The following is a 16,006-nucleotide window of genomic DNA, read 5'->3' on the forward strand; positions in this document are numbered from 1 at the left end:
CCCCCAAATAAATGGTTGTTGTTGTTCGTTAGAAGGAGAAGGGGGGAGGGAGGGAGGAACCAACGCGCGCCAGCAGCAGCAGCAGCAGCAGCAGCTGCCCTCCTCCTTTGCCAGTAGAGTATTGGAGGGGGTCGGTGGGGGGGGGGTACCGGTCGGGCGTGGTGGTGGTGGTGGGGCTGGTCGGGGCTGCGGCAGCGGGCGTGGAGGCCTTGGACTTCCTATTGAACTGCCGCGACAGTAGAGAAGGGAGGTGGTGGTGGTGGTGGTAGTTCGCCCCCCCCCATCCATTTTAGCGACGGCGGTCTTTGCCCTTATCCCTTTCCGTCAAAGGGGTCGGTGGGGGGGGGGGAAGAACGAAAGCGAAGCTGACCACGCGAGTTTGGAGAGAGGGGGGGGGTTGCATACCATGTTCTCTTAGCTGCTGCTATATGGGCACAAACGGTCGCTGCTGGCTGGCTGTCTTCCTTGCGGTGTGGTTGTTGGGCTGGCTGGGGTCAACAGGGAGGTGCCAAGGACCACCAAATGAGTGCAGTGGCCAAGTGTCGCGGCCTTTCTTTTCGGCCACCACAGGAAAAAGGGAAACATGTTGTTTGTTGGTTTTGTGCACCGCAGTAAGAGTGGAGTGGAGAGAGGGAGATCGATGAGAAGAGTGGAAAGGGGGGGAGGGGGGGGATAGGGGGCACTAGTGGTGCTCCTCGTCGTCGGCAGCGCCGCCAGAGTCGTCGTTGGAGAAGGCGTCGACGGAGATAGAGAACTCGCTCTCCTCGGCCCACGTGCCCAGGACGTGGGCGCCGCTCCTGCGGGCCTCCCACCACTCGCGGATCTGCGGGAATCGGCGCCAGCCCACGTAGCCGCCCACGCCCAGACCGGCCAGCACCACCGCGGCGCCCAGCAGGCCCAGCACTATGCCCATCGCGTTGCCGCCGCCGCCCTCGTCCTTGGTGGGCGCCGGCGACGCAGAAGGCGCCGGCAGGGGCGTGCCCGCAGCCGAGCACGAACCCCGTCCTATCATAGGCGCGCAACACGTCACGATTAAAATGGTGCATGGCCAATAACAACAAATCACAACCAACAGCAATAACACTAATAACGAGAAACTGAGTAACGCAGAACAAAAAGCACTGAACAAACGTGCGGCCACGAACCGGGGAGGCACACGCGGATGGCCTGGAGGGAGGCGGTGGAGCTGCGGGGCTCGACCGTGGCATCATCGGCGGATTCGGCGGCGGAGCGCACCTTGCTGGGGAAGTCGGCGGGCAGGTACACGTGGGCGACCGCGGCGGTCTCGTCGGCGCGCAGGCCCGTCGAGAACTTGGAGCGCGGGGCGTAGGCGCGCACCGTCAGGCCGCTGTTCTCCTCGCGGGCCTGCAGGTGGGCGGTGGCCTGGGCGAACGTGGCCACGGGCTTCTTGGCCTCTGCGTGTCGTGTCGTGTCGTGTCGTGTGCGGTTCGAACGAAAGAACGAAACAAGGTGAGGGTCACGAGCGAGAGTCACGAGCGAGGTATCGAGAGGAGGAGGAGGAGGCAACGCACTGGCGGGGGCGGCGGCGGGGAGGGAGCGGCGGGAGAGGCTGGTCTCGGAGGACCAGAGGGCGAAGACGTTGCCGCACGTGGTGGAGAGGGCGACGGCCGGGGCGTGCTCCCTGTTGAGGCTCTGGCTCACCGCGAAGGGATCCGTGTCGGCCGAGAGGTCCTTGCCCGCAAAGGCCACGCCCTCGATGCCCGTCGACTTCGCATTCCTGCACATCACCCACCATCACCAATCAGCCACCCCACCACCACCACCACCACCACCACCACCAATCAATCAATCAATCAATCAATCAATCAACGAGTCGTTGCAAATAAGAATAAGAATAACAGAAGAAAGAGAGAGAAGAGAGAGAGAGAGAGACGTACGGGCCGCTCTCGTAGGCGATGAAGAACTCGTCGGAGAAGGACGAGTAGACGGGCGTCGGCTTGCGGTCGAACGGGTGGCTGGCGTTACCCACCACCCTGCGAAAGGGGGGAAAAAAGAGGAAAAGGAAAAGGAAGCGAGAAAGAGAAAGGCTCCGAAGGTGAGCCATCAATTCCTCCTCTGGCCACCCCTGGATTTTGGGGGGGGGGGATATTGGGGGGGATATGGGGGGGGGGTAGCGGCGCGTACTTGAAGATGCCGGTGGCCTTGGCCTTGGATGAGACGAGGCTGCAGACCACCTCCTTCTCACCGCTGTCGCCTGGAGTGCGCAGTGGTCGTGGGGAGGTGAGTGACCCGACGACGACGACGACGCCGCCGCCGCCGCCAAGGCAGAGGTGGGCGGTGGATCGCTGCGTGTGAGGAGGGCCGGTTAACGGTGCGTACCGTCGACCTCCCACGTGAGGAGGAAGGCGTCCTGCTTGGGCGAATAGGCCAGCTGGGCGTCGTGGTCGTGCGCCAGCGTGCGGACGCCTCCGATGCTCTGCAGCGGCGGCAGCGGCGGTTAATGGGGTGCATTGGGGGAGGGGGGGAGGGGAGAGAGGTCTGTTTGGTTCGTACCTCGACGGTGGAGCCGACCAGGTTGGGCACGGAGTTCCTCGCCACGATGGGATTGCCTCCCACCAGCACGGCGCCGATCTCCGTCTTCTGCTCGCCCGCATCGCGACCACCGCATTGCTCGTCAGTTACCACACCGGTGGGCCAAGGGGCCGTCACCACGCGACACGCGACACGCGACACACGACACACGACACACACGCCGATGGGTGAGGAGGGGGTACGTTGTCGTTGTTCTGGTCCCAGTCCCAGACGAGGAGGAAGTCGTTGGAGGGCGGGTGGTAGGCGAGGAAGGGCTCCCTGTCGATGTAGCTCGTGTTGAGGAGGATGGGCTGCCCGATGGCGTGGGTCTCGTTCAGGCGCTGCACGCTGATGCCGCGCGTGCCCATGCGGTCGTCCACCTCGTGCACCAGCACTAGTGCCGGCAGAAACGATGAATTATTATCATCATCATCATCATCATTATTGAGTGGAATCTTAACAATGCGCAAGTGCGCACGGGCTTTGTTGGGGTGGGTACCGAAGTTGTTGTCCTTGGGGGAGAAGGCCAGGTGCGGGGAGTCCTCGCGACCGAACGACGAGGCCAGGAAGAAGGCGCCGGGGCCGAGGGGCTCGCCCGCGCCACTTACAACTCGCGCCACCACGTCCCAATCCACGCCGTTGCCTATTTGTGTTGGTGCGTGTGTGTTGATCAGTGCATTGATGCGTGGGTTGCAGGTGAGTGGGTTGGTCGTCATGCAGTAGTATAGCACGAGGGCCTACCATTGAAGTCGAACTCCCAGGCAACGAGGTAGTTGTCGGTGTTGTTGTTGTAGGCGACAACCGGGAACTGCTTCTTGTGCTGCGAGATCTGCTCCCATGCCACCAACCAGCCAACCAACGACGACGACAATGATTTGTCAGTCCACAGAATCACAGCCGGCCTGCTGGGTGCTGATGCCGCCTTGTGCAAGGGGGGTGGGGTGGGTTGTACCGGCTGGCCTTGGCGCCAGGGGAAGATGGGGATGAGCTCGCCCACAGGGCTGCCGCGCTCGTCGAAGCGCTGGCCCACCACCGACGCCTGGTCGTGACCCTCCTTCACCGTCCCACATTACATTACATATTACAATATATTACATTACAATATCGGCAACCGCATGTTAGCAAGAGAGCCAGCACACGCGCACATAAACGAACGTACGTGCAAATAGAAATATTATTATTAAAAAATAAAAGAAAAAAATAAGAAGAAAAAAGCGTGTCGGGGCGGCGGACGTACGTAGAAGAGGTGGACGGAGAAGTACTCGCGACGGTTCTCGTTGTAGACGAGCTGGACTTCGGTGCGGCCTCCTTGGGCCACCTGCTGCTGCTTGGCGTCCTCGCACACTCGGAACGGCACAGCACCTGCGCAGCACCATCGCGAAAACGGCATCGCGATTGCATCAGTTGGACCAGATTGGCCAGATGACGGCCCGTACGGGCGTAGCAAGTTGCGTACCGTGGACGAGGAGTGGCACGAGGGCGAGGACCACAAAGGCAAAGAATGCGCGCGTAGCGGTCATCTTCGGATGTTGTGGTTGATTGGCGACTCCTGTTTTGATTTGATGCAACAAACGAGCAATAAATCAAGCGGCTTGGCACACTCGATGGAAGCGGCCGATGAAATCGGGCTGATTTCCGGATGGAGAAGGCGACGCGGCAAACCAAAATGAAGGAGGGCCAAATTGCGGTTCTTTTCTCTTCCCCTTTCCGCAGTCTCAAAAGTCCGACTCCCCGAAGGAATGCCACGCACGCAGAAGCTAGTTGCTCGATTTGTGCATAGTCTTCCACTCCACAATTCGTGCACAATCACTCACAGCCACACAAGATTCGCGAACAATCGCTGCGAGATGGAGGACCCTCGCCTCAGGGCCGCAGGAGGAGCAACTGCCGACAGGAGCAACGTAGGCTCCCCAGCGACGTTTCGCGGGCGTACAAAAGGAGGCGCCCCCGTTGATGGGAGGCAAGGGGGTCCTGCGGTGTACTCGCAGCACCGCACTCCAACACATAAAGGCGCAACCAGCAGCAGCCACAACAGCTGGCGGTGGTTCCTCGTTGTCGCGCCGGGAGCCGCTCTCATCCTCCTCCTGGGCGGCAAACCGTACGCTGCCCCTCTCTCCCTCTATGCGGCCTGCGGTGGAGTGACAACAAACGTGGTCGCCGTTGAACGCGATGTGCGTTGTTGGCCGCATGCGTGGCGTGGCGTGTAGGGTGTGGCTGGCGGGCTTCGCGGGTCTGCTGCTGGCCTACACGAGCGATCTACTCGGCAGCTCGGCCGGGTACACCACCACCACTCACTCACTCCTCTCCTCTCCTCTTCCTTCTCTATTGTTGGATGACCAGACCGGTGGGTGGGTGGTGGTGGCACTCACGTGCTGGTGATGGGATTGGGGGGTTGGGGGGTTGGGGGGCAATGGCGCAGCGCGCTGACGGCGATGTGGATCACGCTGTTCGGGATGCTGGTGGCATCGCTGGTGGCGGCGGCGCCCCTCGTGCTCTACTCCTTGTGGAACATCTTCCTGCTCCTCACCATGGGCGTCTTCCTGCTCCTCGTCGGCATCCTGCTCTCCCTCCAGTCCGAGTGGCTGCGAGCGAGGCTGGTCTTCTACCAAGGCGACGCGGTTCTCTCTCTCTCTCTTCCTTCATAGGCGCCTAGTGTGTGTCGTGTGTCGTGCGTGTGCGTGTGCGTGTGCGTGTGCGTGTGCGTGTGCGTGGTGTGTGGTGAGCATTCGGGTGCGGTGATGCGTGCGTGTGCGTGTGCGTGGGAGCTCCTTCTCCTGCTGACGCGGTTGACTGGCATGGCGCGCATGCCTCACGAGCAGCTGACGGAGCGGGTGCTGCACGCGGGCTTCCCCATTCCGGCCTCTTCCCTCTGTGCATGGGCCACCGCCTCCGTCCTAGGCACTTCACCCCTCCCCCATTCTTCTTTTTTTTTCGCTTCTAATCCGAGTGTGCCTGCGCCGGTTGACAGGCAACACTGCGGCGCCGTGGGGTCTCCTGGCCTCGCTGTCGGCGTGCTACTACCTCATCGGGCTGCCCACTTCTTCTTCGTTCTCGGGCAAGCCTTCATCATCATTATCATCATCGGGAACCGGCGACGACCAGCGCGCCGCCCCCGTCGACTACTACTCCTCCCGCCCGACATCGCGTTGGGTGCAAGGCCGATTCGAGAGCGCGGTCCTCGTGGCCCTGCTGGTGGCGGGTCCAGCCCTCCTCAATCTCGCCCTCCGGCACCGCCAGTTCTCGACGGAGCTCCTCCTCGACACCCTCCCGCTCGCGTCGCTCCCGCTCGTCTTCCTGCGGCTCCTCATCGCCCGCGGCTCCCTCTGGTGGACCGGTACGCGCGCCGTATGTGTGTGTGTGTGTGTGTGGTCACTGCACACGTGTTCATTTTCCGTCGATGTCGTGCTGACGTGGATGACGATGGTGGTGGGGTGGCAGGCGCGAGCGAGCGCGGAGCGGGTCGCCTGGCCGGCGCGCTGGGCGTGGTCGGCGGAGTGGGGCTGGTCGTGTGGGGCGCCCTGCGCGTGGTGCTGGGCTCGTGGCGCGCCGCCGGCGTGCTCGCCATCGGCGCCCCGTGGGACGCGCCGCTAGTGCTGGGCGCCGCCCTGGCCTTCGCCATCCTCCCGCTCTTCCACTTGGCATCCGTCGGCCCCGCCAGGTAACACGACACACAGACACAGACGCGCAATGCCTGCAACACGTGCGCGTTACGCGGCCGCGTGACATGTCCGGGGAACGGTCAACTTACAAAACGCGCCGCTGTTGTTATGTGTGACTACGTCCGGTGCAGTGAGGTGGAGAGCGGCCTGGGCTTCGGCGGCGGCAAGCAGCAGACACGCTCCGCGCGCGCCACTGCGCCGCTCCTTGCCGGCGCTGCGGGCCTCGCCGCCTTCGCTGCCGGCGTTCCCTGGTAAACCGCACCACACACAGCGCATACGGGCACCACACGCGCTCAATCACCAATTTGTCTATCGCGTGCGTGCGCGTGGCCAGGTATCTGCTGCCCGTGGGCGTGGTGTGCGGCTACTTCCTGGGCCTCCTCTACACCTCCTCGTCCCCGTCTCCGTCCGCTTTCGGCGCCTTCGCTGTGAGCGCGGTCACGCTCGGGGCGTGGTACGCCTACCACGCCTTCGGCCACCTCTTGTACATACGCCCCCCCCCCAACCGCCATTCTTCTTAGGTTATGGCGCGTGTGTAACCTGGTTTGTTGCTATGGAACACTCTGACCGGGACCCGGTTGTGGCTTCAGCGTCTACTTTCCGGGCGTGGACGCTTCGCTGCAGTGGGTGAGCGGGCTGGGGGTGCTGCTGCTGGCGGTGAGCCTGGCCGTCGTGGGCCTCACGTGGACCACCAAGTGGCGCGCCGCCGTGAGCGTGGCACTCCTCTTGCAGGCCGCCCTCCTGGCCCACATCGAGCAGGCCCTCTACCTCCTCCCTGCCTCCAGTTACGCCTCGCCCCCCATTCCCCGCACACACGACGCAACACGACACGACATGGTCGGTTAGTTGGTTGGTTGGTGTCCGTCTCTAGACCAGCACGCTCACGCACTCACGCACTCACGCACACGTGTGCGCCATGCTACACTGCAACTTCTGGGCTCATCGCGGCGGGCGTGCTATCACTACAACGCAGACGCGTATCCGGGCTACCTGGTGGGTCTGACGTCCATGGTGGGCATCGTGGCCGCCTTCCGCCTGCTCGACTCCAAGGTACACTTTTCACCCTCCGCATTATTAATATATATATATTTATATATATATCGCTTCGTGCACATCGCAATGCCCCCTAACATGTTGCTCATAAAAACCACCTCACACGTGCCGCTGTCGCTCACTTTATTTGCTCATTTCCCGGTCAACGCAGCAAATCAGCGGAGGTCTGGCGTGGCTCCTGGTGTGCGTCTACGCCGCCAAGCTCGGTCTTCTCGCCTCCCCCGTCGATGTACCCCACCCCCCACACCGTTGTCCGACCACATCTTCCCACCAACCGCCACCACCACCCACCACCACCACCCACCACCACCCACCACCACCCACCACCAATGTGTTGCGTTGCAACATCCTCACCGCCTGGTTGGGACCACGCGTGCGTGCGTGCAGGGACCCATCACCAACCTCCTGCTCCTGGCGCTGGTGGCCTCGGCGCCCTTCGTCCTTCACAGCAACTTCCGGCCCCCGACCTTCCTCCACGTACCTTGGACACGACACGACCAACGACACGACACGACCAACGACACGACCAACGACACGACACGACACGACACGACACGACACGACACGACACGACACGACACGACACGACACGACACGACACGACTCGCAGTCATTCACGCTCGGTCTGACGGGGGGGGAGCTGGTGCGGGGCGCAGACGCTGGGGTACGGGGCGGCGTGGGCGGCCGCGCTCTGGTGGACGCACGGGGCCTTCCTGCAGCGCTTCCTGCAGCTGGCCTCCCCCGCCGCCATTCCTTCGGCCCTCGCGCGCCTGGCCATCGCCGTCGTCGTGTGGGGCGTCTGGTGGATCACAGTCAGGTACAAGACACACACACACGGCACACGGCACACACATCGCATTCGTGATGGGACATCTCTCACGATGTGTGTGTGGTGGTGGTGCTTTCGTGCGCAGTGGCAAGTACGGCGGATGGAACGGCGCGCGGGCGCGCGTGGGAGCGTGCGTGGTGGCGGTCGGGCTCGCCCTCTGCGTCATCGCCCTCTCGCCGGCGTCGACCACGGCGCCCGTCCAATACGTCCACTCCTTCCTCCACCCGCCCGTCGCCGCCCCCGCTCCCGCCCCGCCCACCCCCTGGGGTACGTACGCCAACCGCCGCTCCTCCTCATCATCCGCAGGAATGTGGAATATTCCAATATTCACTGCATTGCAGGGCACTGGGCGGTGGTGGCGATGGTGGTGCTGGGCGTGGGCGGCGCGACCGGGGTGCTTCCCGCCGGCGAGCGCGGCTGGGCGCGAGGTCTGGTGTGCGTGTCGGCGGCCGGGTGCGCCACGGTCTACTTGTGCGGGGCCTACCTGCCCGCGCGCCTGCTGCTCGCCGCGCTGCTCTTCGCGGCCCTCGCGGCCCAGTCGCTCTTCGCGGGCTTCGTCAATTGGCCCAGCGCGCGCGTGGCCCAGGCCCTCCCCTACCTCTACGCCGCCGCACTCGCCCTCTACGCCGCCCTCCTCCTCGCCATCCCCGCCGCCTTCGCCTCCGTACCCGGCCTCCTCGGCAAAGGTTCGCCCCCAATCTTCGCCCTCTCTTTTCGCCCCCCCCCCCCCGTGTTGTCGCCCGCTGCGTGCGCTGACTTTTTTGCTGACTTGGGGCAACGCGGGCCGCCGTTGATGGTCGTGCACGCTGCAGAGTCGACACGGTCGTGGCGGGTGGTGGTGCTGGGGCTGGCAGGGGCGGTCAACATCGTGATCGCCCTCGTCCTCCGCTTCCGCCTCGCCGGCCACCCCTCTGGCTCCGCGTCGCGCGCCTCACGCCGGGCCGCCTCCGCCCCCGCCGCCCGGAAAGCCACGCCCGTGGGCTGGGAGTGGGCGCCCGTCGCCGCCAACTTGTCCGTCGGTACAACACCCCCCGGCTCCAAGCATTGGCACGTGCGTGCGCTGATCTGATGCGCGTGTGCGGTGTGTGCGTTGTGTGTCGTGCGTGCGTGCGTGCGTGTTCTGTGTGTGCTCAGGGCTGAGCTTCGTGGCGGGCGTGTGGCTGAGCCTGGGATACCTGAACGGGTCGCCGCTGTCGGTGGTGGCCCTGTCGAGCGCGCTGCTGCTGCTGGAGCGGGACCACCTCCTCCTGCGCCGCCTCTCCGACACCTCGCGCTACCTGCCCCCCGTCGCCGCCGCCTCTGCCGCCCTCCTCGCCTCCGCCCTCTGGGATATCGCCCGTACCACCCCCTCCTCACAGCTCTTCCTTGGCTCGCTTCTTTTCCTCCTCCATTCACGGGGCGGGCGCTGACTTGTCGTGTGTCGTGTGCGGTGACATGTGCGTGTGCGTGTGCGGTGGCGTGTGTGGCGGTGGTGCGCGCGCGGAGCAGAGGGGCTGGGCGGGGGCGGGTACACGTGGGTCGGGTGGGTGAAGGACGCGGTGTTCGTGGGGAGCAGTGCGCCCCTCCTGTGGCAGTTCCTCGCCTTCCTGCGCGACCACAAGGGCCGCGTGCCCTTCGGACCCTCCGTGTGGGCCGTCGCCCCCCTCGTACTCGCCGCTCTCGGTACTCCCCCATCCCCCTCAGTCGCACAATCAATCGCCGCGGGTCCGTGTCGCGTGTGTCGTGCCATGTGTCGCGTGTGTCGTGTGCTCACAGAACGTTGGTGGTGCAGTGCTGGCCACGTCGTGGGCGGTGCGCTTGCTGGCGGTGGCCGCCCTCCTCGCGGCCATTGCGCTGGGCGTGCTGCACCTCCTCTCCCGCCGCGCCGCCCTTCGGCGCATCTGATCACCGCCTGCCCTTTTTCCCTTCACCCCTTCTTGTTCGTGTGGTCCAACAACGATCATCGTCATCATCATCATCATCAACCACCACAACTGCTGAAGCGAACGAGCGTTCGCATAGAGGAGGGCTAAGAGAGGTTTTATTGGGGCATCACAGAAGACGACGCCCGGGCGCCTTTCTCACTGATCCGCGATGGGGGGGGGGCTCTAGTGGGCGGACTTCTCGGAGGTGACGTCGTAGGGCGACGCGAACTTGTCCTCCTCCTTGGCCTCGGCCCAGCTGTCGAGCTGCCATCGCGCGCAACACAAACGAACGCACGTGTTAGCCCACCCGAGACCACCGGCGGCGAGCTTGAGGTTTGGGAGGTACGCACCCACTCGTCGGGGCAAAGCGAACGGGCAGAGACGTAGAAGCGACGGCACTCAGCGTCACCCTCGCCCTGCATCACCAACAAAAAATGAGAATTCAATTCGACTCTTGCGAGTACTCGATTCGGAACAATTCAAATCGAAATCGGAGAAGGAGCACATTGGGGGCTTCCGGGCATAAATTGGAAAGATAATGTACCTTGAGCTTGGTGCACTGGGTGTAGTTGATGTAGGAAGACCAGCAGTGCTTGGTCTGGTTGGTGTTGGGGAAGTGGGGGTTGTAGGCGGGGGTGTGAGGGTGCAGGAACTGAAGGAACTGCTCCACGGTGGTCACGCCGGGCTTAAGAATCGAGCCGAGCGTGCGCTCGCCAGCCTCCTCCTCCTCCTCCTGGGCCTCCTCTTCCTGAACCTCCTCCTCAACGGGGGCCTCCTCCTCGACCTCCTCGGCCTTCTTGTCCTCGTGATCCTCCACCACGCTGTAGATTCTGCAGTTGATGTAAATTATAATTAGCATACAGCCCCCCCCCACTTTTCTGGCCGATTAAATTCTCCCTCCAGAAGCTATTAATCCCTTGCAATGATCCTAGTCGTCACTACAACAATGCAGCGAGGGGCTTCAGGTACCTGGTGCTGCTCATCTCGGTGTAAAAAATGGGGCAATGCTCTCCAAGCGGTTCAAGTACAAGCTCGCCAAGCACCCCAACACTCCGCTCCACGAGGGGCTAGCGAAATTCGAGCATCGGACGGTCAGGGGAAATGGCGGCAGGCTGCCCAATCGCGAGCGACACCAAATTCCGCGCATTCTTGAATTTTCATTGTCCGGGTGGTGGCAAGAAATGGGGGTCGACGATTCGTGGGGCCAGCAGCGGTGGCGGCTTCCCGTTTTCTCTTCGTCTAGTTGTTGTTTTCGTAGCGCGACCTTCTTCATCACAACTCTCTACGAAGTCCGCCCAACATGGTACGCGTGTGAGTGAGTGACAATGCGGCACCTGTTCAAGCCCGCGATTTCATGAAAATTAGCGGATGGGAGGCCGACATGCCGATGTCTCAAAGATTATCTTTGACCCTCAACGCGTAGCAGAGAATGGATCGCCGAGTTTTTGTTTATTTGATGCAATGGACAATTCTTTCGTGGTTCTCATCGTTTCAATCTTTAATTTTAACAGTATTCGCTGCCTTCGCTCGTTGACACTGACCACGAGAGCAACTATGGTGTCATCTTCTCCGTTTCCGGTCCTGGTACGTTTGCGGACAAGTCACCTTCCCCATTTCACTTTCACTCTTCACAATTTGGCCTCAAATGGCGAGTCTAACGTCGCATTTTTTGTGGATTGGTTGCGTTGATGTTGTGGACTGAATAGTCGTGACCGCCGAGAGGATGAGGGGTGTGGCCATGTACGAGCTGGTGCGCGTGGGTCACGAGCAGCTGGTGGGTGAGATCATTAGGCTCGAGGGCGATTCGGCGACCATTCAGGTGTACGAGGAGACCTCCGGTCTCACCGTGGGTGACCCCGTCCTGCGCACGGGCAAGCCGCTCTCCGTCGAGCTCGGCCCCGGCATCCTGGGTCAGATCTTCGACGGTATCCAGCGTCCGCTCCGCTCCATTGCCGACCTCAGCCAGAGCATCTACATCCCGCGCGGTGTGAACGTCTCGGCCCTGAGCACCGAGACCCAGTGGTTCTTCGAGCCCTCGAAGCAGTTCCGCGTGGGCGACAACATCACCGGCGGCGACATCTTCGGTACCGTGGCCGAGAACACTCTCATCACCCACCGCGTCATGCTCCCGCCCGAGGACCGCGGTGAGATCGTCTACATCGCCGAGGCCGGCAACTACACCCTCAAGGACGTCGTCCTCGAGGTCGAGTTCGGCGGCAAGCGCAAGAAGTTCACCATGCTCCAGAACTGGCCCGTCCGTAAGCCCAGGTACCGTACCACCCACTCCACTTCATCCCCCTTCTTCTTCTTCCCCCCCCCCAAACATAACGAAATCAAACGCAAACGTTTTGAAATCATTTCATGATTTATGCCGGATTTGCCAATCTGACGTTTTCCTTTTTTTTTATTCGAAAGGCCGGTGGTGGAGAAGAAGAGGTCGGACTACCCGCTGCTGACCGGTCAGCGCGTGCTCGACGCCCTGTTCCCGTGCGTGCTCGGCGGTACCGCCGCCATTCCCGGCGCCTTCGGTTGCGGCAAGACTGTGATTTCCCAGTCGCTCTCCAAGTACTCCAACTCCGACATCATCATCTACGTCGGTACGTGCAGCACACCCCACCACATTCTAAAAATGAAATAATGAAATTAACGCGGGCTGCCACCAACACACACGCCACACCCCAGGTTGCGGCGAGCGTGGTAACGAGATGGCTGAGGTGCTCATGGAGTTCCCCGAGCTGACGATGACGGTGGGCGACAAGGAGGAGTCAATCATGAAGCGCACGGCGCTGGTGGCCAACACCTCGAACATGCCCGTGGCCGCCCGCGAGGCGTCGATCTACACCGGCATCACGCTGTCCGAGTACTTCCGCGACCAGGGCTACAACGTGTCCATGATGGCCGACTCGACCTCGCGCTGGGCCGAGGCCCTGCGTGAGATCTCCGGTCGTCTGGCCGAGATGCCCGCCGATTCGGGCTACCCGGCCTACCTGGGCGCCCGTCTGGCCTCGTTCTACGAGCGCGCCGGCAAGGTGCAGTGCCTGGGCGGACCCAACCGCGACGGTTCGGTGTCGATCGTGGGTGCCGTGTCGCCGCCCGGCGGTGACTTCTCCGATCCGGTGACGTCGGCGACGCTCGGTATCGTGCAGGTGTTCTGGGGTCTCGACAAGAAGCTGGCCCAGCGCAAGCACTTCCCGTCGGTGAACTGGCTCATCTCGTTCTCCAAGTACCTCAAGATCTTGGACCCCTTCTACGACAACGCCGACCCCGAGTTCACGGCCCTGCGCACCAAGTGCTCGGAGATCCTGCAGACGGAGGACGACCTCACGGAGATCGTGCAGCTGGTGGGCAAGGACTCGCTCGCCGAGTCGGACAAGATCGTGCTCGAGGTGGCCAAGCTCATCAAGGACGACTTCCTGCAGCAGAACGGCTTCACGCCCTACGACGCCTACTGCCCCTTCTACAAGACGACGTGGATCCTGCGCAACATGGTCCTCTTCTACAACCTCGCACAGAAGGCCGTCGAGAAGACGTCCGACGACAGCAAGATCACCTGGAACACCATCAGGCAGTCCATGGGCGACATCATCTACAAGATCTCCTCCATGAAGTTCCAGGACCCGCACGACGGCGAGGCCAAGGTCGTCGCCCACTACCAGGCCCTCCACGAGGAGATCAAGCAGGCCTTCCACAACCTCGACAACTAAGCCCGCGCCCGAAAAGCCCACCCCCTCCTGAACACCCCACGCCTCCCACACATGTGACCACCGCCACCACCTCCCCCCCCCCTACACCGGTGTTTTGTACAGCATGCTCGTGCTGATCGGCTGTAGCACTTTCGTAGTAAAAACAACAAAAACAACCACAACAACACCAACTCGCACCAACCAACACACCTTTCTGGCTTTGTTCATGCAGCTCTTGATGAAACAGCTAATCAATCAAAAAAAAAAAAAAAACAAGAAAAGCCACAATAAAAAGCTTCCCGGGCGACGACATGTTGTGGGGCGGGTGTGTGTGGAGTTGTTGGGGTTGACGGCGCACCTCACGAGGGGCCGCTTTTATTGGAGGATGGAGGAGAGTGGGAGGAGAAGGAGGGTTCGAGGGTGTGCTTGATGTATTCGTAGGTGGTCCAGCTGATGGCGGCCGACATGGAGTGGAACACCATCCGCGGTCGGATGCCCTTGGTGAAGCCCGCCCACCCGTCCTCCCGGTATATCGTGCGGAGCGTACTCACCATGCCCCGGTAGCTCTTCCCCGCGTCCGTGCCCACCTGACACCACCGCACACGCACACGTGCGAGTTGAGTGCGGATCGCGTGTGTCATCGTGCGCGTGTGTCACCGTGTGTCAACGTGCGTGTGCGTGTGCGTGTGCGTGTGTGCTGTAGCACGTGTGCGTACCTGAAGCCGGGTCTTGCCGACGTCAAGCGGGTTGGTGAGGCCGCCCGCCAGGCACCCGCCGGCAGCTCCGGCGAGCATGTGGGTGACCGGGTCGTTGCTCTCGTACTCCTTCCCCGTCGCCCGCTTGAGCAGCTTCTTTATGCTCTCGTAGGCCCCGTAATAAATACTGTGCGCCCACACGTAACCCAGTCAAACCACGCGTGTCGTTGGTCGTTGGTCGTGTCGTGTCGTGTCGTGTCGTACCTGGCGTGGGGCAGGTTCATGACCGCGGCCGTGGTGTAACCGCGGTAGAAACCCGACACGCCTTCGCTCTTCAAAATATGGCCAAAGCAGTCCCACACGCCCTGCGAACCGCGGTCATCACCACCATCATCAGCTGCCCATCTTCACGTGCGGGAGGTGCCGCGGGCAATGAGGGGGGGGTACCCGGTAGGGGCGGGCGGAGAACTGAAGGCGCTGCTTAAGGGTGTCGACGGGGGCAAGGCAGGCGTCGTGTGCGAGGGTCGCCACCACGCCCGACATGCTCGACGCCAGCAGGTGGTGGCCCGGTCTGCGTACATTCATTGTTCGACACAACACAACACGCGACGCACACGACACACACGCAACACACGAACAAGTGTTGTCAGCACTCCCGCACGCACCATCGAACGCGCGTGGTGGGTGGGGGGAACGCACTGATCGGCGCCCAAGAGGCGTTTGCAAAACTCGTAGATGGAGAAGGCGACACCGTGCACCGGAGCCGAGCCCGCCACCACCACCGGCAAACCCTGCGCACGCACGCACGCACGCACGCCATCGCACACGTTCATGATCATGAGCCAACGTCACGTCACACACCACTAAAAAAATTGATGTTCGTTACGATGGGCGGGACAAGATGGGACGTACTCGGAAGAGGCCCGTGACACCGTTCTTGGCGACGATGGTCCGGATGGTGGCGGCTATGCTCGTTCGAGATCCAGCGAGCTGCTGGTGGGTCTGCGCAGTTGTTGGAGGGGGGGGGAGAGATGAGAAGTTGCAAAAATTGTATTAAAAAAATCATTGTCTGCGTTGACAAAATGGAATTTTGTCAAATCTAATCTGTATTTATTTAAATTTGATAATGAAGAGGAAAGAGGGAGTGCCTTGACAGTGTCGATGGGGAACATGCCGCAGTGTTCCATGAGACCGGCACAGGCGCCGGCGATGAGATGGACGCGAGGGTCACTGCTCTGCTGCAGCTCCTCCTCAAGCGCTTCATCAACCAGGAACTCCATTGTGGGGAAGGCCTATACAAATGAGCTGCCACAATTCGTGGCGGAAGTGCTTACTTTGGACCCTCCTCTCGATCTCTAGGGCGAATGACCCACCGCTCAAGATGGGGCGAGTTTCCAGTTATTCGGGTCTGAAATAACTCCGAGTCTGGAAAATCGCCATTTGGTATTTTCTCTTTCATCTTCCCCACAGAAAATAAACTGCCAACCAGTGAGGGTGGCAAGATGCTTGCGACACACTGCTGTTTGCCCATTCTGTTTGATTGTGTGCTGTGCTTCATGTCTGGCCAACAGCACTGATATCTCAAGGAGGTCAGCCTTGAGTTGAGATATCACAGTGAATGATGCACCAAGTGTGTGGGATGGAATGGACA

At 61.8% G+C, this 16,006-nt stretch overlaps 4 protein-coding genes and 1 pseudogene across 4 annotated transcripts in view; 2 read left to right on the plus strand and 3 right to left on the minus strand.

Moving 5' to 3' along the window:
* Window positions 1-4,052, minus strand: part of ACA1_170970 (protein kinase domain containing protein) — a gene marked incomplete at both ends in the record, with an annotated part of 6,335 nt that extends 2,283 nt beyond the window's left edge. The window contains 15 exons of the mRNA XM_004356392.1: window positions 150-226; window positions 437-488; window positions 684-1,005; window positions 1,146-1,415; window positions 1,533-1,738; window positions 1,899-1,994; window positions 2,146-2,215; window positions 2,341-2,437; window positions 2,515-2,601; window positions 2,736-2,926; window positions 3,032-3,175; window positions 3,274-3,361; window positions 3,485-3,586; window positions 3,770-3,894; window positions 3,989-4,052. Coding sequence (XP_004356445.1) covers window positions 150-226; window positions 437-488; window positions 684-1,005; window positions 1,146-1,415; window positions 1,533-1,738; window positions 1,899-1,994; window positions 2,146-2,215; window positions 2,341-2,437; window positions 2,515-2,601; window positions 2,736-2,926; window positions 3,032-3,175; window positions 3,274-3,361; window positions 3,485-3,586; window positions 3,770-3,894; window positions 3,989-4,052 — 1,991 coding nt within the window. The remainder of the gene's footprint in view (window positions 1-149; window positions 227-436; window positions 489-683; window positions 1,006-1,145; window positions 1,416-1,532; window positions 1,739-1,898; window positions 1,995-2,145; window positions 2,216-2,340; window positions 2,438-2,514; window positions 2,602-2,735; window positions 2,927-3,031; window positions 3,176-3,273; window positions 3,362-3,484; window positions 3,587-3,769; window positions 3,895-3,988) is intronic.
* Window positions 4,053-4,379: 327 nt separating this feature from the next.
* On the plus strand, window positions 4,380-9,957 carry ACA1_171080 (annotated as a pseudogene).
* A 203-nt stretch (window positions 9,958-10,160) lies between these two features.
* Window positions 10,161-10,960, minus strand: ACA1_171090 (cytochrome-c oxidase; the record flags this gene model as incomplete). The annotated part of the gene is made up of 4 exons (XM_004356393.1): window positions 10,161-10,241; window positions 10,328-10,393; window positions 10,522-10,807; window positions 10,947-10,960. 4 exons carry the CDS (start codon window positions 10,958-10,960, stop codon window positions 10,161-10,163), a joined length of 447 nt encoding a protein of 148 aa, XP_004356446.1.
* A 740-nt stretch (window positions 10,961-11,700) lies between these two features.
* On the plus strand, window positions 11,701-13,681 carry ACA1_171100 (VATPase subunit A, putative; the record flags this gene model as incomplete). Its single annotated transcript, XM_004356394.1, has 3 exons — window positions 11,701-12,245; window positions 12,393-12,574; window positions 12,660-13,681. 3 exons carry the CDS (start codon window positions 11,701-11,703, stop codon window positions 13,679-13,681), a joined length of 1,749 nt encoding a protein of 582 aa, XP_004356447.1.
* Window positions 13,682-14,019: 338 nt separating this feature from the next.
* ACA1_171110 (carrier superfamily protein) lies at window positions 14,020-15,635 on the minus strand (the record flags this gene model as incomplete). The annotated part of the gene is made up of 7 exons (XM_004356395.1): window positions 14,020-14,247; window positions 14,377-14,542; window positions 14,620-14,720; window positions 14,803-14,926; window positions 15,055-15,146; window positions 15,268-15,357; window positions 15,510-15,635. 7 exons carry the CDS (start codon window positions 15,633-15,635, stop codon window positions 14,020-14,022), a joined length of 927 nt encoding a protein of 308 aa, XP_004356448.1.
* Window positions 15,636-16,006: the final 371 nt, after the last annotated feature.

This window comes from Acanthamoeba castellanii, assembly GCF_000313135.1.
Source record: "Acanthamoeba castellanii str. Neff unplaced genomic scaffold scf7180000084741, whole genome shotgun sequence".
Taxonomy (NCBI): Eukaryota; Discosea; order Longamoebia; family Acanthamoebidae; genus Acanthamoeba; species Acanthamoeba castellanii.